The following is a 26016-nucleotide window of genomic DNA, read 5'->3' as shown; positions in this document are numbered from 1 at the left end:
AGCTAAACATTATACTGATATCTGAAATTTTATGCAGCCCCCAAATCTTTATACAGACCCCCCCAAAATGTTTATGGATCCTCTCAAACTTTTTATGGACATCTGACACAGTGGCAACATCAAAAACAAGGAAGAAATCACAAATGGATTAAAGCCCCTGCTGTGACCATTCATGCCTCCTGTACCACTATAAAACAAGCAATTCTTATAAATCAACACAGAAATTCCAACAGAAAAAATGGGAAAGGATATCAATTCCTAATTCACAGGAAGGGAAGACACACTACTTTTCAAGTATATAGAAAGATGTTCTGACTCAGTAGTAATCAAAATATGCAAATTAAGATGACAAAAGAACATGTTAACTTCACTAAATTATTAGAAAATTAGAATACCAAGTATATTAGGGAGGATATGGAAAAACAAGAATTTTCATGAAGAGACATCTGGCAAAGCAACCTACATTGAATTTTCATATATTTATTACATATCATTTCATATATGTGATCTGTACGTAAGTACAAAATATAAAAATATACACATTCAGCATGTGTGCATATCTGTAAATACATATATACATGTGTGTACATATATGTAAATACATATATACATGTGTTTACATTTGTGTGTGTGTGTATGTGTGTACAGAGCTAAGAGAGAAACACCACATCGGTCAATAGGGAATACCTTTGAGGATACTTGCCACAAACTGGATACTTACAGTAGGGAATTAGAGGCAGCCTTAACGATCAAAATTACTAGAATGGAGAAATAAAAATGTGCTTAGATATATACTAGAAAACACCATGAAACAGTAGTCAAAAGGAATGAATCAAAGGTACATGACTGGATATTTTGTCAAGTGAAAACAGAAATGAAAATAAGATCTGTGACACAATATGATTCACATAAAATTAAAACACAAAAAATATGTTTCACAGGTATACATATATTCAAAAACATACATAAATCACAATTGAAAACCAAGAGAAGAGGTTAGGAAAATAAGAAATTAAGTAGGGAGAGGAATATAATACCTTATTCAACAGAATCTAAAAATGACATCAATAGTAAGACGTACCATTATATGCAACTAAAAAAGAAACAATTCTGCTAATTAAACTAAATACTTCTTTATCAGTTAGGAATTTTATCCTTTTCTAAAAAGCTTTTCAGATTTAAGTTTTATCATACATCACTCTTGTGGAAAACACACACATAATTAGGTTTTCCAACAAATTCTCATTCTTCAGGGTTTAACTGTTCTGAATCACTTTTTGACTAAGTCACTGATATGCAGATTTTTCCAGGTAATACTGTCTACTTCTGTGGTGAACTATCATTCACTAAGAGAATTCATAGTGGAACTAAAAGCTGTTGTTCCTGGGACTGTAAGCCAAGTTTACATTCAGTCAGATCACCTACACTGACTCCAGCTTTCAGAATGTTGCTAAACATGTCTAATTCACCAAATTCTAATCTGTTGAGGCAGGCTTTTCCTCTGTTGACATACCAGTATGAAACTACAGCTACCTCCAAAAATTTTTTTTTAATTCCATCATCTACAACACATAACCCAATTTTCAAATACACCAAAGAATAAATGAAGGAAAAATTAGAATCAAAGAATATGACAAAGTGAAACAAAGCAAAAGAGGAGCCTTGGGCTGGTTAATGAATAAGGTGAAACACCATTTGTTCACTCTGGACTTGAGGTCAAAATTTAAATGAAGCAGACTTACCCTCTTACTATACACACTTAGAAACTGGCCGGCCATGGGGGGGGGGGGTTGGGGGCAGGGTGGAGAGCAGGGAGAATAAATAAACCAACTGCTTTTAGACACCGGACACTAAGCAACACAGTACTGAGATTTCTGAGGAAAGTGGACAAATGAAATGAACGCTATCACAGATTTAGCTTGTTGCCTTAAAAAGAAAGTTCCACAGGCCCAAGGAGGGAGAACACAAGCAGAGCACCACAATCTTGCTGGAAGGATAAAGAGGAAAGAATTGACAGGGCAGGACACCCAAGAAGGAGTTGCTGCTGCTACTGCTAAGTCACTTCAGTCGTGTCCGACTCTGTGAGACCCCACAGACGGTAGCCCACCAGGCTCCGCCGTCCCTGGGATTTTCCAGGTAAGAACACTGGAGTGGGTTGCCATTTCCTTCTCCAATGCATGAAAGTGAAAAGTGAAAGTGAAGTCGCTCAGTCATGTCCGACTCTTTGGGACTCCACAGACTGCAGCCTACCAGGCTCCTCCATCCATGGGATTTTCCAGGCAAGAGTACTGGAGTGGGGTGCCATTGCCTTCTCCGAAGAAGGAGCCACAAGAAGAAAATCCTAAAAAAATCTACATAGTATTCTCATCAGATTCACTGCTGAATACTAGTCACATGTTCCCAAGGTGAAAGACACTGAGCTCACCTCGTCTCACGTGCACACCAAAATCACAACAATATGCAGAACAATTATCACTGAAAATGAGTGAAATCTACCAGAAAAAAAAAAAAATCTACAACTAAAGACATAAAGAAGGAACCACATTGAGACCGTTAGGAGGGACAGATTTGCAATATAATCAAATCCCATTCCTCCCAGGTGGGTGACCCACAAACTGGAGACTAATTATATAACAGAAGGTCTCCCACAAGAGGAGTGAGAGTTCTGAGCCCCATTTCAGCCCCTGCAGCTCGGGGGTCCAGCACCAGGAAGAAGAGCCCCCCCAGGATTTGGCTTTGAAGGCCAGCAGGGCTTGACTGCAGGAGCTCCACAAGACTGGGGGAAATACAGACATCACTCTCAAAGGGTGCACACAAAATCATACACCCAACGGGACCAAGGGTAAAAGCAATAATCTGACAGGAGCCTGGGCCAGACCAACCTGCTGGCTTCACAGGGTCTTCGGGAGAAGCAGGAGGTGGCAGCAGCCCACCCTGGGGACATACACACTGTTGGCATTTTTATCAGGGCGCACTCATTTCCAAGAGCGCTCCTGGAGGCTCTGGCATTCTGACATCAAGATCTGGCCCTGTTTAACGTCCGTCAACTCCAGGGCTGGGGTTCCTCAGGCCAAACAGCAAACTTGGTGGGGACACAGGCCCACCATCAGCAGAAAAGCTGCCTAAGACTTCCTAAGGGCACAGCTGCCTCTAGACACACCCCTAGATGCTGCACTGCTAACAGAGGGCCAAGACCCAGTTCTACCCACCAGAGGTCAGGCACTGGACCCTCCCACCAGGAAGGAACACAAGCCTCTACACCAGCCTCACCCTACAGGGGGCAGACACCAGAAACAAGAAAACTATAGTTCCACAGACCAAGTCTGCAAAGGTGGGTCAGACACTACCTGGGACCCAGTGACAAGAAGGGAGGGCACAAGACATTTTCTACAAAGAGCCACTTCTCCAAGATGGAGAATATGGTTAAAATGACCATACTACTCAAGACGATCTATAGATTCAATGCAAACCCCTATTAAATTATCAATGACATTTTTCATAGAAAAAAATTTACGTTTGTATGGAAACACAAAAGACCCTAAATGGCCAAAACAATCTTGAGAAAGAAGAACGGACCTGGAGGACTCATACTGTCTGACTTCAGACTATACTATATAGCTACAGTAATCAAAACAGTATGGTACTGGCACTAAAACAGGCATACAGATCAATGAAACAGGACAGAAGGCCCAGAAATAAACCCACGAACTTATGATCATTCAATCCATGACAAAGGAGGTAAGAACATACAATGGAAAAAATACTACCTGGAGAAGAGACTACAGTCTCTTCAATAACTGTTGCTGAGAAAACTGTACATGTGAAAGAATGAAAGCAGAATATTCTCTAACACTATAAACAAACTATAAATAACCCTATAATTAAACACTATAAATAAACTTAAAATGGATTAAAGACCTAAATGTGAGACAGAATACTAAAAAACTCTTAAAGGAAAACACAAGCAGAACACTCTTTGACATAAACTGTAGCAAGATTTTTTTGGATCTGTCTCTGAGAAAAACTGAAAGTCAAAACAAGAATAAAGAAATTAGACTTAAGTCAAACTTACATGGTTTTGCACAGCAAAGGAAACCATACAAAATGAAAAGACAACCTACAGACTAGAAGAAAATAAATGCAAACAATGCTATTGACAGGGGATTAATTTCCAAAATAGACAACTCCTGCAATTCAATATTTTTTAAAAAAATTTAAAAATGGGCAGAAGACCTAAATAGACATTTCTCCAAAGAAGACATACAGGTGGCCAACAGGCACATGAAAAGATGAAAATATGCTCAATACTGCTAATTATTAAGAGAAATGCAAATCAGAACTACTATGAGGTATCACACCAGTCAGAATGAGGTATCACACCAGTCAGAATGGCCATCATTAAACAGTTCACAAATAATAAATGCTGGAGAGAGTGCAGAGATAAAAGAACTCTCCTACACTGTAGGTGGGAATGTAAATTTTGCAGCCACTATGGTAAACAGTCTGAAAGTTCCTTAAAAACTAAAAATAGCTACAACAATCCCACTCCCGGGCACATATTCAGATAAAACTCTAATTCAAAAAGATATATACACCCCAATTTTTACAGTAGGACTATTTACAATAGCTACGAACAAAGCTAGTGGAGGTGATGGAATTCCAGTTGAGCTATCTCAAATCCTCAAAGATGATGCTGTGAAAATGCTGCACTCGAATGCCAGCAAATCTGGAAAACCCAGCAGTGGCCACAGGACTGGAAAAGGTCAGTTTTCATTCCAATCCCTAAGAGAGGCAATGCCAAAGAATGCTCAAACTATCGCACAATTGCACTCATCTCACACGCTAGTAAAGTAATGTTCAAAATTCTCCAAGCCAGGCTTCAGCAATACGTGAACCATGAACTTCCAGATGTTCAAGCTGGTTTTAGAAAAGGCAGAGGAACCAGAGATCAAATTGCCAACATCCACTGGATCATCGAAAAAGCAAGAGAGTTCCAGAAAAACATCTATTTCTGCTTTATTGACTACGCCAAAGCCTTTGACTGTGCGGATCACAATAAACCTTGGAAAATTCTGAAAGAGATGGGAATATCAGACCATCTCTTGAGAAACCTGTATGCAGGTCAGGAAGCAACAGTTAGAACTGGACATGGAACAACAGACTGGTTCCAAATAGGAAAAAGAGTACATCAAGGCTGTATATTGTCACCCTGCTTATTTAACTTCTATGCAGAGTACATCATGAGAAACGCTGGGCTGGAAGAAACACAAGCTGGAATCAAGATTGCCAGGAGAAATATCAATAACCTCAGATATGCAGATGACACCACCCTTATGGCAGAAAGTGAAGAAGAACTAAAGAGCCTCTTGATGAAAGTGCAAGAGGAGAGTGAAAAAGTTGGTCTAAAGCTCAACATTCAGAAAACTAAGATTATGGCATCTGGTCCCATCACTTCATGGGAAATAGATGGGGAAACAGTGGAAACAGTGTCAGGTTTTATATTTTTGGGCTCCAAAATCACTGCTGATGGTGATTGCAGCCATGAAATTAAAAGACACTTACTCCTTGGAAGGAAGGTTATGACCAACCTAGATAGCATATTTAAAAGCAGAGACATTACCCTGCCAACAAAAGTCCATCTAGTCAAAGCTATGGTTTTTCCAGTAGTCATGTATGGATGTGAGAGTTGGATGGTGAGGAAAGCTGAGCGCCGAAGAATTGATGCTTTTGAACTGTGGTGTTGGAGAAGACTCTTGAGAGTCCCTTGGACTGGAAGAAGATCCAACCAGTCCATCCTAAAGGAGATTAGTCCTGGGTGTTCATTGGAAGGACTGATGTTGAAGCTGAAACTCCAATACTTTGGCCACCTCATGCGAAGAGTTGACTCAATGGAAAAGACCTTAATGCTGGGAAGGACTGGGGGCAGGAGAAGGGGACAACAGAGGATGAGATGGCTGGATGGCATCACCGACTCGATGGACATGGGTTTGGGTAGACTCTGGGAACTGGTCACGGACAAGGAAGCCTGGCGTGCTGCATATCAGGGGGTCACAAAGAGTCAGACACGACTGAGCAACTGAACTGAACTGAACTGAAGTCATGGAAACAATCCAAATGCCCATCAACAGATGAATAGATGAAGATGTGGTATATATACGCAGTAGAATATTACTCAGCCATAAAAAAGAATGAAATAATGCCATTTGCAGCAACATGGACATACCTAGAGATTATCATATTAAGTGAAGTAAGTGAGAGAAAGACAAATATCCTATGATACCACTTACATGTGGAATTTAAAAAAAATGCTACAAATAAACTTATTTGCAAAGCATAAAACAGACTCATAGACAGAAAACAAACTTACAATTATTAAAGGGGATAGCAGGGAAGGGGCCGGGGTGAACCAAGCAAGATAAACTAGGAGTCTGGAATTAGCAGATACAAACTATTATATATAAAACAGGTACAACAAGAACAGTCAGTATAGCACAAGGAATTATAATCCATATCTTATAATAACCTAATATGGGAAAGAATCTGAAAAAGGATACATATATGTATAAGTGAATCACTTCGCTGTACACCTGATACTAAAACATTGTAAATTAACTATACTTCAACTTTTTAATGGTTTTTAAAAAAAACTATATAGCAAAAGACAATGGACTGATATCTTCAAAATACTGAAAGAAAAAAAAAAACTTTAAACTTGGAATTTCATATCCAGCACAAAAAAAAAAAAATTCAAATATAAAGACAAAACAAGTAATTTCCAAAATAAACAAATAAATAACTTAGAGAATTCATTGCATACAGACTTCACTACCTGATATATTCACATTAACTTCTATGAGGCACAAGCTGGAATCCAGATTGTCAGGAGAAATATCAATAACCTCAGATATGCAGATGACACCACACTTATGGCAGAAAGCGAAGAGGAACTAAAGAGACTCCTAATGAAAGTGAAAGAGGAGAGTGAAAAAGCTGGCTTAAAACTCAATATTCAAAAAACTAAAATCATGGCATCCGGTCCCATTGCTTCATGGCAAACAGATATGGAAACAGTGACAGACTTTATTTTCCTGGGCTCCAAAATCACTGCAGATGGTGACTGCAGCCATGAAATTAAAAGATGCTTGCTCATTGGAAGAAAAGCTATGACAAACCTAGACAGCATATTAAAAAGCAGAGACGCTACTTTGCCGACAAAGGTCTATATAGTCAAAGCTATGGCTTTTTCAGTAGCCATGTATGGATGTGAGAGTTGGACCATCAGGAAAGCTGAGCACTGAAGAATTGATGCTTTTGAACTGTGGTGTTGGAGAAGATCCTTGAGAGTCGGCAAGGAGATCAAATTAATCAATCGTAAAGGAAATCAGTCCTGAGTGTTCATCGGAAGGACTGATGCTGAAGATGAAGCTCCAATACTTTGGCCACCTGATGCAAAGAAGTGACTCACTGGAAAATAGCCTGAAGCTGGGAAAGACTGAAGGCGGGAGGAGATGGGGACAACAGATGACGAAAGATTGGATGGCATCACCGACTCGATGGACATGAGTCTGAGCAAGCTCTAGGAGTTGGTGATGGACAGGGAAGCCTGGCACGCTGCAGTCCATGGGATCGCAGAGTCCGACACAACTAAGCAACTGAACTGAACTGAATTGGAATAAGGAATACAAAGACAGCAAATATACACAAAGACAAAAAGAGCTCTAAAAGTGGTAACAATGAATATAAATATGAAATATATTTTATGTTTAATCACTCTAAAATATAAGCAGCAGGAAGAGTTCACAGTTGAATATAGGGCATAATACCATCCCTAGAAACAAACAATGCAAGCACAAGAGGAAAACAGGAAGACAGATGGAAATTATAACCTAATATTTTAAGATGGACTAAAAGAAATACAGAAAATTACAAAAGCATTGAAAGATAAAGAAAATTCTCAATTAGGTAACCTCAGAAATCAATTATTAGGGAAAAAAACTTATTTTAAAAGAAGTTAAAGAACTCAGGAAAACTTAGAAATAAAGAAAAAGACATAAGAACAAATAAGCATAATGGATACTGAAATCAGAGAAAACTAGATGGCCATTGTAGGTATCTGATTTTGCAACCTTACCACAAAACTTCTGATAGACCATGGAGTGAACCACACTAGTAGTGATTATCTGAACTTTTCATCTTACCATTGTTTATTAAAATAATGATCTTCAGTTGAATCTTTAAAGAAGATAGATTCACAGCAGCTGCCAAAACTAAAGGTAGATATTATACTGCACAATCCTTAAGCTTGCCGAAAGGTTATGTGTGTCATTTAACTACATTAAAAACAAACAGAGCAGAACAGATACAGATACAGAAAATTACTTTTTAATTCACTCTTTTGTATTTATAATGCACATCATCTCAGTTAAGCAAGGGTCTCACGACAACTGGTTTGACTCTCAAGTTAAATTTTCAATCAGTGCCTTATTTATACTCTTCCTTTTATATGTATTATCTGCTTTAAAACCAGCATCCAAACTTACCAAATGATATAATAATAAATGATATAATAATAAGGTCATTGCTCAATCCACACATATTTTGATACCAACACTAATTGTCAACTGATTCTAGTAGCATTGATTCTAGCTAACCAAGCATTCAATTTTTCAAATGTTAAGTATTATACGAGAAGACATTATCAAGATAATCAGAACCAGGCACAATTAAAGAGTCATTCAGGAAAATAAGGAGTGGTTACATCTTATCTTACCTAACAGGATCAAAGAACCACTTTCATATTTTGGTACCAAACGTGAAATCCTGGCAAATACCACCTGATTCCTTTCGGTGATTTTATAAGTTACAGTGTCTTCATACATGTATTATATAATCTAAACCTCACAATCCTATAATGGGATACCATTACATCTCAATTTATAAATGAAAAAAAAAAAAAAAACCTCAAACATTCATTTGCCCAAAGTTAAATCTCAGGGCTTTTAATTCCAAGTCCAGTGCCCTTGGCATCATAAGATAAAGGAAACAAATACATGTATCACTGTGACCATGAAATTTCAAATCACTATCAGCATTTAGAAAATCTTGGAAAAAATTATTTTGAATATCTTGAAATTTATATACATCCCTCAAGAGTGAAAGACACCCAACAAAAGTCAGCCACAGAAATGTTTCTTCCTTCCCCTCGAAATGTCCAAAACTTGACACTTCCCTGGCTTCCTCCTTCCCCTTAAACCAGCTGCTATGTGACCACCCCCAAGCCACCCTTCATTCTCAATTGGCCCTAAGTGGATTCAGGACTGAAAGACAAGGAAATAAATGAAAAGGAAAATAATAATAACCTCAAATCATTTTTTAACACCTATACAGATAACACTAGATCCCAAGTACCAATCTTCACAGGGAGCAGTTAAGTTCCAGCCTCTGTCCATTCATCTCACTCCCTAACTTCATGTGATATGATACAAAGCCCTAGAAAACTTAAATGTCCCTTTTAATAGAGATTAAACTTATCCTGTATTTTATAAAAGAGATTCCTTTCCTATCTCCATGTTTAACTTTGTCTTATATCACAAGATTCTCTGAATCAGGACAGGAAAGGTAAAGAAGGAAAGAAAGACAAGGCAAAATTTTTACACTCTGTAATTTAACAATGAAATCTTAAAAAAAAAAAAAAAAAGAGGAGGGTAGGGTATTCAAAATAGCTATGGTAGAGCCTCAGGAGCAGTTTTTGTTTTGTTTTTTTTTAAATGAGACCATGTAGCTGGGGAAAAAAGGACACCGTGATTAACACAACAAGTGATAGGCATGAAAAGATAAGCAAGGGAGCCAAGCTCTGGTGTTTCGTCCACTGCAATCTTCTAAAAAAAGGAGACGGATCAGGAAAGCAAATATGGCCAAAGAGTGTCAGTACTGATTCCTCCCAGTAGGAAATCACCCCAATACACTCTCAGTTTCCTCCTGGATCTTATTTTATTCACACACTCCCAAGATTCCACTACTCAGAGTAGCAGTTCTAACCACGAAAGGCTTACAGTTAGAGAAGAATTTCAATTAGGCTTGTGAGTTATAAGTGGAACAATTAAGAGAACTGTCTCATAGCAAACAGCATCACCAGGGCTCACAGGATCTGGTGTTAGATTCAAGGTGGATCTAGGGACCTCAGTGCACTTACATGGAATATAGATCTTCACTAGAGCTCTGCTATTAATGTGACTAACGTTTCTTTTTCTGCATCTCAAGGATATCTCAGCTTGCAATATACAACTGACCCTTGAACAACACAGGTTTGAATTATGTGGGTCCACTTACACACAGATTTTTTTCAATAATAAATACTACAGTACAACACAATCTCCATTTGGTTGAATTCACGGATGTGGAGGGACTGTGGATATGAAGGGTTGACTTAAGTTAAAGTAGATTTTCGACTGGGCAGAGGGTGGGCATCCCAACTCCTGTGCTGTTCAAGGGTTAATCATATAGCCCTTCAAGCATTAGCACTACTTTAAGAACTTCAATATTTTTTAAAAATAGGCCAATTCAAGTGTTTTTCTTTTTAAATTTCAAATTCCTGAGACAGAAAATCATTGATGCAAAATAAACACCGTTTCATGCCAAAACCAACAAGATGCAACTGTTATATTTTAGTCATTAATTGAGAAAAACCACCATCACAGGCCAATGAGCTAGAAAAGATAGCAAGTTCACACATTAGAAAAACACAGATGCATATGCAGGAGGGGCTACAAAAGTATGCACAGGGGAGATACCATACCTAGTATGTTTCATTAGACAATGAAAGAAAGTGAAAATGATTCAGTCCTGTCCCACTCTTTGCAACCCCATGGACTATATATATAGTCCATGGAATTCTCCAGGCCAGAATACTGGAGTGGGTAGCCTTTCCCCTCTCCAGGGGCTCTTCCCAACCCAGGGATTGAACCCACATCTCCCATAATGCAGGTGGATTCTCAACCAGCTGAGCCACAAGGGAAGCCCAAGAATACTGAAGTGAGTAGCCTATCCCTTCTCCTGCAGATCTTCCCAACCCAGGGATTGAACCCAAGTCTCCGGCATCACAGGCAGATTCTATATCAGCTGAGCCACCAGAGAAGCCCTGATACTATCAGTCCCATCATCGGGATAAAGAAACACCCAGCCATGTGGAAGATGTGTTCCTTATAGCCATGTAGAAATGTGCTCCTTATATTTCCACCTGGAGTTTTTAAAGTAACTTGTGAAAAAATATTGCTTTGGGGACTTCCATGGTGGTCCAGTGGTTGAGAATCTGCCTTTCAATGCAGGGAACGCAAGTTTGATCTCTGGTAAGGAAACTAAAATCCCACATGCTGCAGGGCAACTCCTAGTGGTGATGGCTGCACAACACTGTAAATGTACTGAATTGTACATTTTAAATGGTGAATCTTATACGGTATTCATTTTACTTCAATTTTTTTTTTTTTTTTTAGAAAAAGAAAACAGAACTTATAACTTCCCAGGTGGTGCAGTGGTAAAGAATCTGCCTGCCAATGCAGGAGACGCAAGAGATGTGGGTTCAGTCCCTGGGTGGGGAAGATACCCTGGAGGAGGAAATGGCAACCCACTCCAGTATTCTTGCCTGAAAAATTCCACAGAGAAGCCTAGTGGGCTACAGTCCATGGAATAATAAAGAGTCAGACACAACTGAGTGTGCACGCGTGCACACACACACATAGAACTCACACTTCTGGCCATGAGGGAGTAACTGGGATGGATCCTACAGAATGGAGGCAAACTATTACAAAATTCTTACACTGTTTATGAAGTGACATAACATTATTTGAAGGCAGACTACAAAAAATTAAAAATGAGTATTATAAACCCTAGGGCAAGCACTTCCCCCTAAACACACACACACACACACATATCTATATCCCATACAAGTATTACTAATAAGTCAACAGTAGAAACAAAAGAGAAATCTTAAAAATACACAATTAATCCAAAAGAAGCCAGGAAAAGAAGGGGAAAAAAGAGAGAAAAGGAATAGAAGAATAGAAAGGACAAATAGGAAACAAAGAACAAGCAAGATGTATACATAAAACCAAGCATATAATTATGTCAAAATGCAAAAAGTCTAACCAAGCCAATTAAAAGGCAAATTGTCATAGTAAGTAAAAAAGACTCAACCATAAGCTATCTACAAGAACCCTACTTTGAAACAGACATAGAAGTAGTGAAGGACAAAAACACATATCATGTAAACATTTAAGAAAATAAAGTTGGAGAGACTATGTTAACAGACTAAATGGATTTCAGACCAACAAATAGTCCCAGTAATACGCAAGGACATTTCAAAATGATAAGGGGATCAACCTACCAACTCTAAATGTGTGTGCCCTACTACTAAAGTTGCAAAATACATGAAACAAAAATTGACAGAATTGCAAGGAAACATAGTAAAATCCACAATTATACCTGGCATTTAAAGATTTTAACACATCTTTCAGTAACTGACATAACAAGTATACAGAAAATCAGTATGGGTGTACAGAGCTTAACACATCAACAAACTTGACATTTACAGAATATACCAGTCTACACACAGGAGAATACTCATTTTTTTCAAATGCATATGGAACATTAACCAAGATAAAGCCTACGGTGGAAAATGAAAGAAGTCAATAAATTTAAAAGGACTGAATTCATACAAATCCTATTCTCTGAACAAAGCTACATTGTATTAGGAATCAATAACAGAATGATATCCAGAGAATTCTCATTTAGAAATTAAAATACTTCTAAGTAACCCATTCTTCCAATCACAATGGAAAGGATTAAAAAAAAGTATATGGAACTGAATGAAAATTAGTGCAGGATTAGTAAGGGAAACTGCTGCTGCTGCTGCTAAGTCGCTTCAGTCGTGTCCGACTCTGTGTGACCCCACAGACGGCAGCCACCAGGCTCCCCAGTCCCTGGGATTCTCCAGGCAAGAATCTCATCCCCTTTTAGAAATCCAGCATTATTCTATGTGATGGGCTGGACTGTGTCCTCTCCCAAATCCATACATTGAAATCCTGACCCTCAGTACCTCAGAAGACTGTATTTGGAGATTGGACATTAAAGAGGTAATTACGGTAAAGCAAGGTCATATATGCAGGACCTAAACACAATATGACTGGTGTTCTTACATGAGATTAGGATACAGACAACACACAGACCAAAGCACAACTATGTGAAGACACAAGAGGTGGCCATCAGCAAGTCAAGGAGGGAAGAACCCAAATCTGACAACACCTTGATCTTGAACTTCTAGCCTCTAAAACTGTGAGAAAATAACTTTCTGCTTTTTAAGCTACCTAGCCTGTAATTATGTTTCAACAGCCCTAATAACCCTGATATCAAAACATATATAAATACGTAAAATAAATATATATGTGCATTATATGAAAACAATAGATCAATGTCACTCATAAATAAAAATGAAAAATACAGCTTTAAAAAATTAGTCTATGAAAGTTGCTCAGTCATGTCCAACTCTTTGCGAGGCCATAGACTGCCAGGTTCCTCTGTCCATGGAACTCTCCAGGCTAGAACACTGGAGTGGGTAGATGTTCCCTTCTCCAGGGGATCTTCCCAAGCCAGGGATCAAACTCAGGTCTCCCACATTGCAGGTGGATTCTTTACTGTCTGAGATACCAGGGAAGCCAAAGAATACTGCAGTGGGCAGCCTAACCCTTCTCCAGCAGATCTTCCCAACCCAGGAATCGAACCAGGGTCTCCTGCATTGCGGGTGGATTCGTCACTCTCTGAGCCACCAGGGAAGATCCCAAAACAAGGCATAAAATTCAAAAAGGAAGAAGTAAACCTATATTGATTTTCAGATGACATGATTGTCATCTCAGAAAATCATATGGTTCTACCAAGAAACTGTTACAAGTAGTAAGTGAACTTAACAATTTAAAGGACAATATATTTACATTTATATTTAAAGACAGTATATTTAAAGTCAATATACAAAAATAATTTGTATTTCTACATATTAACAACATTAGGAAACTGAAATTAACACAAGAGCATCAAAAACATGAACCACGTAGGAGTAAGTTTAACAAAATATGTGCAAGATCAAACACGGAGAACTATAAAACTCTGCTAAGAGAAGTTCAAGACCTAAATAACTGGAGAAACATATTATGTTTATGGCTCAAAGATTCAATATTGTTAAGATGTCGGATCTCCCCAAATTGAGTCATAGAGTCAAAGTAAACCAAATTAAAATCCTAGAAATCTTTTTTTTAAGAATTGGTAAGCTAAAATATATGTGGAAATGCAAACACCCTAAATAACTGAAAATAGAGGAACAAAACTACACTATCTGATTTCAAGATTTACAACAATGATACAGAAATTCAGACTGCGGTATGGGCATAAGGATCAACACTTAGATCAATGGAACAGAATAAAGATTTCATAAGTAAACTTAAAAATATTAAATTTTGAGAAATACTCCAAGAAAATTTAATGAAAAAAGATGGTCTTTTCAACAAATGGGTGCTTCAATAACTGGACATCTACAATGGAGGGGAAAAATCTTCAAATCTTACCACAAACAGTATATAAAAACTAACATGAAATGATTGTACCTAAGTGAAAAAAAGCTATAAAGTTTCTAGAATATACAAGAAGATTTAGACAACAATTTCGATAGAACACAAAAGTCAGACTATAAAAGAAAAAAGTCCAATAAATTGGACTTAAATTTTAAACTTTTGCACTTCAAAAGACTGCTCAGAAAACTAAAAAGTAAACAATAGACTCGAAGAAAATATCACAATATATAGACTGACAAAAGACTTGCAGCCATAAATAAGCCTTACAACTTAACACAAACATGAGAAACATATGCGAGAGATTAGAAGACACACTTGATAAAAGATATGCAAGTGGAAATAAGCACATGGAAGTATGCTCATCATCATCAGTCATTAAGAAAATGCAAATTATGACAATAAGATACTACTAGACACACCACTAGAATGACTGAAATTTGAAAGACTGAAAGCAAGCATTGGCAAGAATGTGGAACTGAAACTCAAACATTGCTGGTAGAAATGCAAACCGACAGTCACTTTAGAAAACCATTCTGCAGTTTCTTATAATGTTAAACATACAGTTGGCCACACAACCCAAGAATATACTCCTATATATTTACCCAAGAGACGTGAAGATGGGTCTACACAGAAACCTGAATGTGAATGTTTACAGCAGCTTTCTTTACAATCACTGAAAACTTCAGAAACAAAGAAACTCAGTATCTTTTAACTGATGAATATATAAAGAAGTCATGTTACATCCATGTAATGGAATACTACTCAGAAATTAAAAGAAGAAAATTAGTGAAACATTCACCATTATTGAGGGCTTCCCTGGTAGCTCAGCTGGTAAAAGAATCTGCCTACAATGCAGGAGACCCCAGTTAGATCCCTGCATTGGTAAGATCCCCTGGAGAAGGGCATGGCAACAACCCACTCCAGCATTCTTACCTGTAGAATGCCCATGGACAGAGGAGCCTGGCAGATTACAGTCCATGGGGTCACAAAGACTCGGATGCGACTGAGCGACTAAGCACACACAGCACAGCACTCACCATTATCGAATCTCAAAAACATTACTCCAAGTGAAAGAAGTCAGGCACAGAAGACTACATACTGAGCGACTCCATTTATTTAAAATCCTAGAAAAGGCAAAACTATATTGAAGGAAAACAGACTGCCAGGTTATCAGAGGTGACAGAAGACTGAGTGCAAAGCTGTGACACAGTAAACTTAGGAGTGAGATGGAAATGTTCTGTACCCTGATCAGGGTGGTAACATAGATATACTCATTTGTCAGGATCACTGAACTATACACTTAAAACTGGTGACTTCTACTGCATGCAAATTATATCTTAATAAGGCTGATTGTAAACAAAATCACTGGTCTCTGAAAGGCAAGGGAATATAGTGGTTAAGAACTTGAGCTTCGAGCCAAAACGTCTGGATATAAACACTGATACCACCATTATTAACTATATGAATTGAGACAAGTTACATAACCTCTCTGACCTTCACTTCCTCATCTATAAAATGGGAATTAGGGACTTTCTGGTAGTACAGTGGATAAGAATCCACCTGCCAATGCAGGGGACATGGGTTCAGTTTCTGGTCTGAAGATTCTACATGCAGTGGAGAAACTAAAGCCCACACACTACAACTACTGAACCTGTGTGCTACCACTACTGAAGCCTGTGCACCTAGAGCCTATGCTCTAAAACAAGTGAACTGCAATTAATTAATTTTTTTCAATGGGAATTATCTGCATCAAATAGTTGTTATAAAGATTAAGTCATGTCAAACCCTTAGAATAGTGCCTGCCAAATAATAATAGTTTATATTGGAACACATATTATTATTATGTGGGCATCCCTGATAGCTCAGCTGGTAAAGAATCCACCTGCAATGCAGGAGACTCTCGTTCGATTCCTGGGTCAGGAAGATCTGCTGGAGAAGGGATAGGCTACCCACTCCACTATTCCTGGGCTTCCCTTGTGACTCAGCTAGTAAAGAATCCGCCTGCAATGTGAGAGACCTGGATTGGGAAGATCCCCTGGAGAAGGGAACAGCTACCCACTCCGGTATTCTGGCCTGGAGAATTCCATGGACTGTATAGTCCATGAGGTTGCAAAGAGTGGGACACGACTGAGCGACTTTCACATTATAATTATGTATACCGAACCAACTGTTAGTACTTTTTAGTAAACTTGGCATTTATGAACTTTGAGTTTCAAGCATCTACATGAGCCTCCAACACAGTTACCTGTAATTTTCACTAAACCCACTTTTCTTCATTATCTCTATCTGAGCCAAAAGCCCATCCTTAAACTAAACTGAGGCCTCATACTCAGTAGGGCATGGGCAACAGGTCTCATCTTTAGTGTTAAATATGACTAATAGGTGTGGCTTCCTAAACTGCTATGTTGAGGACTGTGAGACAATATATGAATTTCAAAAGAGTATTTAACATCTGCCATGACACTCAGAGAAGCAGTGATGCCAGGATGTGATATTATAATTATGTGATTAAAAGTTTTTCTTCACATAAATCATGAGCTCCTTCAGGACAGTGCATTATTAACAGTTTGACACAAGAGGCTATCTGTCACATTTATTGAACAGTAGATGGACTTAACATAGATTCGACCTACATTTGATCAGGCAGAGTAAATTTTCCCATAAGGGCTTACTATCAACCTAAAAATTCTTATTTCTGCTACAACTTAGAGAATATCTGGGACTTAAAGAGGTAGAAAAGGTCATTTCAGGGAGCTGGAAAGGCTAACACAGAGACAGTCATAATGTGACAGTGTAAAAGAAAGATATTGTCCTCCAAACACAGGACAGACTCATAATTTAACAGACCATGTAAGAAAAATTTGAAAAGTAAGGCAACAAAGACTTCCTTTGAATGTCAGAGACTTATCCAACTTCAAGCTATATATACCACTCTCTACTGTACTACAGACTCTTCATCTATAAAAGTCAGAATTTACAACTTGATGGTATTATCAATCCTTTGAAAGAAATACTAAAGTCAAAACTATAAATCCCTAAAATGTCCATCAATTCTACAATAAGATATAAACTTACTTTCAAATATAAGTAAGGAGAGACCAATACATGTTACTGACAATTCAGCATTTGACTTTAAATCAACTGTTCTCAAACAGGGTGAAAGAACAAGTCATCATCACCAAGGGAGCTTTTGCAAACTACACTGCCCACTCCAGCCTCCCAATTCTGTTAAGTCCTCTTAGGATGTGGGCAGACAGACAGGCAAGGGGAGGGAGTAAGAATAAAAATATGTGTCTCCTGGACTTCCCTGGTGGTCCAATGGTTAATAAGACTCTGAGCTTCCACTGCAGAGGCCTCAGGTTGGATCCTGGTCAGAGAAATTCTGCATGCCACAGGGTGTGGTCAAAAAAAAAAAAAAAAAAGTTATCTCCTGTGATTGTGAAACAGCTGTTTTCCTCCAATCCACCACATTTAAGAACCATGAGGCTAAATGCATATATTTCATCTTATAGATCTGATATTTTTAAATTCCATAAAAGAAAGCACTAAACTGAGAATCAGGAGATGTGAGTTGTAATCTTGTTCCTGAACAGTCCAATCTAAAACAAAGTTACTTAACTTCTCTCTACCTCTATGAGAATACAATTATATTAGTATTACATTAAAATTGGAAGTTCTATACAACTTAACAGAGTTGCTCTAGGATAAAATGAAACATGAAGCATAAACATCTTTAAAATGTGAATGAGGAATTATTATCATTATTCAAACTTAAGCCTCACTATGATATAAAAGCTTAGAATAATTTGGACTGGTTCACAGTTTAACCTTGAAGCAGCCAAGACCAACCACCCAGGGCCAATTAGAAATGAAAAGGATTCCTTGGGTTTTGCCTATTCCTTTGTCTTCCTACCCTAAACACTTGGCCAAATCAAACCTAGCTTGAGAATCAGGAAAACTGATTCCCATTAACGAATTCTTCTGAAAAGTCAACCTCACCAGCAAAAGAGACCAAGGACTATGACATTCTTAGAAAGTTAAATATTCAGAAGTCTTAACTAAAGACTCTCACTGGACACTTCCACTTAGAATATAAAAGAAAACAAAAAAATCTAAGCAACATGGTTAAGATTCAGAGACTGGATTTAATTTTTTTTTTTTCAAGTTAGGTGACAGACTAACAAAAATTTTAATAATTTTACCCCTAAAAAATAAAAATTAGTGCCAGCGGCTTATACTCCCCTCTCTCTCTCCAATTCTCTATAAAATGGCTTACAGTAAGTATAATAAGTAAGTATAAGTGCATACAGTGCCTGGCAGACAGTGAGTGTCAAATAAATATCTGTTGGATGAATGATTAATTCCCTTCTTTTACCTTGTATTTTAGTGCACCTACATGGATGCTAGCATGCTTGTTTCCTTTAATCTACTTATAAGTGAAATGGAAATGGTGGCTAAAAAGACAAATTCTAAAAATCCTTTGTTTCATCAGTTTCTCCTTTTATCACATGGCATTCTCTACCAGGTACAAACACAAACACTCAGACCTAAACATAGGCTGCCTAAGTTACTTATAAAAAAAAATTTACAATTCTAGTCCAGCTTCAGTGAAAAATGAATCAATTCTCGATCTAGAATAATTTATGACAAAAGCAAAAATATAAAGCCATTTTCACTGCAAGAACTAGAAACTGTAAGTCTAATCAATAACTTTCTTATACTCCAACTTCTAGCCCTATTATATTTAATGACAACATACCATCTGCAACCCTGAAGTAAATCAACTTCCCCTCTAATGATAGTGCAAGCCAACTTCCCGTATCACTAATATACTAACTCTATCAACAATTTCCACCAGAAGAAAAGCACAAGATCCTACCAGTTCTCAGCTAACAGCAATTCCTTTCTCTTAATCTTACCATCTGAATTGGACAAAACCCAGTGAAAACTCAAAACACTCTCAAGCAAGACAATCAACTCCATCTTCCACTTAATATGAATAAGCCCCCTATGCCAAATGTCTAACTGAGTACTACTGTATACTATCCACGATGACAACACGTCTAACTCCAAGCGTTTCTCAAATCAGAAGTTCTAAAAAATTCTGATGTGTTAACACAAGTGCCAAGTGCAGTGCAATTACATCTGACCCACGGATGGTATTTAACAATGTGGCCCCCCCCTTCAAGACATTCAACTGAAAGGTGCAATTTTTTGTGTGAACAGCCTTTCTTGACTACAGAAGCCACAACAGCAGATTTAAAAGTAAATGACCTAGCCTTTGAAGTAGGAGGCGATATTTACACGTACACAAAACGGATATTTACATCAACGCACACACGACGGATATTTACAGCAAATACTACTTCTCCTTAAAACAGCCATACCTATGTTTAGAGTACTATCTACCACACTTTCAATAAACAAACTGTGACCAACTCCCTCCATCAGCATACCAGGAAGCTTAATTCTCTCCCTTTACAAGTTTAATTCACCTTCACGAGCAATCAGGACTGACAGGGTACCTAATTCACCAGACGAACAGGAAATTCAAGGCCCGACCTCCGTGCCCACCTTTCTCCTCTTATGCACAGCCACTTATTTGTCCTTCCATCTCTCCCTCTTATTTATTATTGCCTAAACTCCCTTCACGTCTCCCCCCCAACACTGCCCTCTCCAGTACCCTCACCCTGCGTCGGGATGCCAACATTTCCCCATCCCACTCCACCAACCCCTGCCAACGCTCGAATCCCTCTGCAGACACTGCTACAGCGCCCCACAGACCGCCCTCACCCCGGACCCCAGCAGCCCCAACAGCAGAAACTCCTAATGCAGAGATGGGGGGGGGGGAGGTGCTGGAGGCTGCTCGTTCAACCCACCAGACGAAGTCGTTGCTTTTGTCCTCGTAGGAGTTGATGAGCCCGTTGCACAGGGGGGCGAGCAGAGGTCGCTTCCTGCTGCCGCTGCTTAGGCTGGAGCTGCTCCCTCCTACGCCGGCGCTGGGCCTGGCCGCGCAGCTGAGCCGGGACAGGCCCGCGGACACCGCCCCGCCGCCGCTCCCGCCGCCGCTGCCGGACACCGCGGCCGCCACCAGCACAGGCCGCGCCGGGCCCCCGAGACCGCCGGAGCCCGCGGCCTGGGCCGCCCCGCCGGACCCCTGCGCCGCCGCCGAAGCCGCTACAGAAGGGGGCGACGGGGAAGAGGATAAGGACGAGGAGGCGGAAGTCACCGAGGAGGCCGCCGAGGAGCCGGGGCTGGTGCCGGCGGAGCCCGATCCGGCCTGGCGGCTCCCAGACATCGTGACTCCCTCCCCTCCGGCTGGAAGCTCGGAGGAGAGGGACCGCGACCGCGACCCGCCGCCGCCGCCGCCGCCGCCTCCTTCCCCTCCGCCTTCAGTGCATCCTGAGGACGCGCGCCGCGTCGGGAGGTGGGGCTGAGGAACAATAAAGTTGATTTTTGTAAAGGCAAAACCACACAGCAGCGTCCGCCGGGAGGGGGAGGAGGGAACTATTACAGCAGAGCAGGAACCACCGCCGCTCTCGGGACCGCCGCTGCCGCGAACGCCGCCGCAGCCAACCCGAGCGCGCCGTGGGCCGGCCGTGCGCGCGCGCGAACGGCGGAAGGGGCGGGAGCGGCGGGGGATACAACTTCAGACGCGGCCCGGGCGGCGCTCAGACGCGCCGAGCTCTCCCTGGGCGACGGCGGCGTCCTAGCACCGGCCGCCGCTCTAGGGAAGAGCTGGTCTTCCTCCGTAACGTGCCCGAGGGTAGGGCCGTCTGAGGGAACGAAAGGGCAGCGGAGAGAGAAATGGATGGGCAGGGTGGCGGAGGGCTTGGGGCAGGGGGCCGCGGGGGTGGAGCGGAGGGAAGCGCTCCGAAAGCAACTGCGCACGCGCCCCCGGGGCGCAGACCCTCCTGCTTTACCCAGGGTCCCGGCTCCCGGCGGAGGGGAGCGGCGCCGGCGCGGAAGCTGCGGCGCCGCGCATGCGTGGGGGTGAGCCGCATTCCTGAACGTGAACTGGGAGCGGCGGCTTGTGGCTTGGGAGGCAGGCCGTGTGACCCAGTGGCGAGGGTACGACAGGTACTTCCGATTCGGGGATTGAAGGCTCTGAAGGCTGAGGCACAGGTAAAGAACCTGGAAGCCCTGAGCCGCTGAGAAGAGTTCTGGACTGACAGGACTCCAGGCGCTGCTGCTGTTAGCCATTCCACAGTACTGAAGTCAGTGAAGAGTGCTTTGTACGGTGCAAGCGTGGTAGCAGGTGTTTCCAATTGTACGTGCTCGACCGTGATCTCACTCGTTTGAAAGTTATTTACCAAGTTAAGCATCATAATAATGAGAAAACAAATTATATTTAATCGGAACATAGCTCAGTTAAAACCTCCGTCTGATGTGTGTCTGATACAATTTTTAGCACAAAACAAGGAAAATCTGGCAGTTAATGTTACCAGAAGTTGCAGTTTCTGGTAGGCTTTTTGAAATACTGAAATTGGTTTACAGATTTTCATTGGCCATTTTGAGACCCCCCCAGATTCTGGGTGATGTAAATTAGAAACAACTAACTCTGACTGTCAGTATACTTTCCAGCACTCATGCTGTGATTCTTAGAGGGAAGGGATCTCAGTTAATTCTCTTACGGGCAATTAGAGGGCCTTTGGGACAGGGCCAGGGGAGGGCCTCGATGCAGGCCCAGCAGCAATACCTAGCCATTCACCTAGCGGTGAACCACCCATCCATCTTAAGGCTGCCATCCGACTGAAGTCTGCCTTAGCTGCTCACCCTCATATTCCCAGCTCAGGTTTCTGCTCAGAATAATGATACAGGGATGGGCATATCAGATTTCTAACAACCCTCTTCTTTTCCTGATTATTCTCTTATACAACCCTTTGTTTAAATTTATTTTCCAGACCCAGTTAAAATATCAAGCCTTACTGACTTCTCAGCAGAAAGAGTTGCACCCTCATTTGTGTCCCTAGAATATTTTGTTTGCACTTACAACATTGTATTTTAGTACTTTATAATTCTCCTCCATTAACCTATCAGCTTCAGCTTTATATTCCCAGCCAATTTAGCATGTAACCCAATACCTGGCCTATGATCAGTGCTTATTAAGTATTTCTGGGCAAACAAAGCAATTGACCTCATTTTTATTTTAATTATTTGCTTAAAGTCTGTCTTTCCAACTAAAATTTAAGCTCCATGAAAGAAAGGACCATACGAGTTCTCAGTGGGCATTCAAATAATTTTTTATGAAGGAATCCATAATAAATAAATGAATGTAAATAATTTGATGAATATTCCCCCCTTTTTTTAATTGCTTGACAATATTATGTTGATTTCTGCCACACATCAGCATGAATCAGCCATAGGTATACGTATATCCCCTCCCTTATATATGTCCGCTCTCTCTCAAACCTCGCTCCCACCTCCCTCCCCATCCCACCTCTCTAGGTTGTCACAGAGCCCCAGTTTGAGTTCCCTGAGTCATACAGCAAATTCCCACTGGCTATCTGTTTTACACATGGTAGTATATATGTTTCCATGCTACTCTCTCCACTCTTCCCACCCTCTCCTTCCCACCCTACCCATATTGTCCATAAGTCTGTTCTCTATGTCTGCATCTCCATTGTTGTTCAGTCTCCCAGTCGTGTCTGACTCTTTGATCCGATGGACTGCAGCATGCTGTGCCTCCCTGCCCCTCACCATCTGCCAGAGTTTGCCCAAGTTCATGTCCATTGCAATCCATGCTGCCCTGTAAATGGGATCATCAGTACCACCTTTCTAGATTCCATATATATGCATTAATACAAGACATTTGTTTTTCTCTTTCTGACTTACTTCATTCTGTATAATAGGCTCTAGGTTCATCCACCTCATTAGCACTGACTCAAATGTGTTCCTTTTTATGGCTAAGTAATATTCCATTGTATATATGTACCACAGCTTTATCCATTCAGCCATCAAGGGACATCTAGGCTACTTCCATTTCCTAGCTAATGTGAATAGTGCTGCAATGAACACTGAAGTACATGTGTGTTTTTGAATTATGTTTTTCTCAGGGTATATGCCCAATAGTGGGATTGTTGGGTCATGTGGTAGTTTTATTCCTAGTTTTCTTAAGGAATCTCCATACTGTCTTCCATAGTGGCTATATCAATTTACATTCCCACCAACAGTGCAAGAGGGTTCGCTTTTCTCCACATCCTCTCTAGCATTTATTGTTTGTAGATTTTTAGATGATGGCCATTCTGACTCGTGTGAAGTGATATCTCATTGTAGTTTTGAGTTGCAGTTCTCTAATAATGAGTGATGTTGACAATCTTTTCATGTGTTTATTAGCCAAGGAATCTGATGAATATTTATTGAACATTTATTACACATAGCCTTGGACTAGGCAAGGAAGAGATAAATATAAGTTCATGGAATAATTGAAGAGTTAGAAAAATACGTAAAGATAAGTAATGTTTCCAAGGTGTACGTTCAATTCAGTTCAGTCACTCAGTCATGTCCAGCTCTTTGTGAGCCTATGGACTGCAGCATGCCAGGCCTCCCTGTCCATCACCAACTCCTGAAGCTTACTCAAACTCATGTCCATTGAGTTGGTGATGCCATCCAACCATCTCATCCTCTGTCGTCCCCTTCTCCTCCTGCCTTCAATCTTTCCCAGCCTAAGGGTCTTTTGCAATGAGTCAGTTCTTTGCATCAGGTGGCCAAGGTATCGGAGCTTCAGCATCAGTCCTTCCAATGAAAATTCAGGACCGATTTCCTTTAGGATGGACTTGTTGAATCTCCTTGCAGTCCAAGGGACTCTCAAGAGTCTTCTCCAGCACCACAGTTCAAAAGCATCTCTTCTTCAGTGCTCAGCTTTCTTTATAGTCCAACTCTCACATCCATACATGACTACTGATGTATGTGCTAAATGCTTAATCAGTAAAGCAGAGAATCAACATAGGAACTGAAGCAAGAGCAAGTGCTTAGGGCCAGCCGTGCTGATGGTTGGGGGAGGGTCGAGGGGTGAGATTGGCAGGTGTAGGGAGTTGTTAGACTGGAAGAGAAAAGTATGGCTTGGTCAGTTAAAGTATAATTAAAGTCATGAGCCCAAGAAAATAAAAAGTAAAAATGCTTACATCAAGTTCAGATATCTATTTGATAGAGTTCAAAGAGTTCATTTGACAAAAATTCATTTGGGGGCCATATTATAAAGAGCCTTGATTCTACTTTGAAAAATAGGCTACAAGCAGTTGGAAATAATGAAGAGATTAAGTAGGGGTAAAATATATTTGAAGTGTTTTGAAGACTACGTTTTCTGCAGATTAATCTTTGAGGAGAGGTGGGAAATTAGGAGCAAAGAGACTAATCAGAAAAACATTAGAGCAGTCCCAGCATAAGTGATGAGATTCTAGGTTAGGGTGTGTGTGTGTGCGCGCGCTCAGTCGTATCTGACTTTTTGTGACCCTGTGGGCTAGGCACCAGCCTCTTCTGTCTATAGGATTCTCCAGGCAAGAATACTGGAGTGGGTTGCCGTTTCCTACTCCAGGGGATCTTCCTGAATGAGGGATCAAACCTGCGTCTCCTGCATTGGCAGGCAGATTCTTTATCACGTAGCCACCAGGGAAGCCCTCTAGGTTAGTATACCGATAAGGAAAGTAAAAGGGTATTCTGAAACCCACACACACACAAGAATCTACAGGATTAAGTTACTCTCTGTAAAAGAATCTTCATTGGACTTCCCTGGTGGCACAGTGGATCGGAATCTGCCTTGTAACACAAGGGGCATGGGTTTGATCCCTGATCTGGGAAGATTCTCCATGCTGCAGAGCAGCTAAGCCCGGGCACCACAACTGCGGAGCCAGAGCTCTAGAGCTCATGAGCCGCAACTGATGAGCCTGAACCCTACAACTACCGAAGCCGGCTCACCTGGAGCCCGTGCTCCACAGCAAGAGAAGCCACCACAATGAGAAGCCCATGTACTGCAATGAAGAGTAGCCCCCATCACCGCAACTGGAGAAAGCGTGCTTGCAGCAACAAAGACTGCACAGCCAAAGAATAGAATCTTCAAGATCCTTGGGGGCATGACCCATGTCTGTCTTAAGGTCATCACCATCTTTCCCCATGCTTGGCACAAAGGCCAATTAGATGATTAAGTAAAAATTAGGAAACACAAGGATGAAGGACTCGAATGATGACTTCAGGTATACCAGCATGACAGAATTAGATAGACAGTGAATGGTTTGATTGTAGATATGTTAAGTGTTCATGAGATGAAAATACATTCAAGTAAGCATATCTAGCCGGTGACTGAAAATTCAGGAAAGACACAGGAGAAGATTCAGCACATAACGAAAATAAAACTGATTTCCTGAGCTCTCTCTCCAGAGATTCTGAACGTATGGTTCTAGGCTAGGAC

General features: G+C 40.6%; 1 protein-coding gene across 12 annotated transcripts in view; it reads right to left on the bottom strand.

Moving 5' to 3' along the window:
- The window catches only part of COP1 (COP1 E3 ubiquitin ligase), a 218880-nt gene extending 197849 nt beyond the window's left edge, over nucleotides 1-21031 (bottom strand). For all 12 annotated transcript variants that reach the window (XM_081493670.1, XM_081493677.1, XM_081493674.1 and 9 more), the window contains exon 1: nucleotides 20492-21031. In XM_081493670.1, the coding sequence (XP_081349796.1) occupies nucleotides 20492-20910 (419 nt within the window). In that variant the 5' untranslated portion in view covers nucleotides 20911-21031. The remainder of the gene's footprint in view (nucleotides 1-20491) is intronic.
- Between the last annotated feature and the right edge of the window lie 4985 nt (nucleotides 21032-26016).

The sequence above is a fragment of the Giraffa tippelskirchi genome, chromosome 5 (assembly GCF_054371585.1).
Source record: "Giraffa tippelskirchi isolate mGirTip1 chromosome 5, T2T-mGirTip1v1.2.pri, whole genome shotgun sequence".
Lineage (NCBI taxonomy): Eukaryota > Metazoa > Chordata > Mammalia > Artiodactyla > Giraffidae > Giraffa > Giraffa tippelskirchi.
The sequence above is the reverse complement of the archived record's forward strand: the minus strand, read 5'-3'. Positions and strand labels throughout refer to the sequence as shown.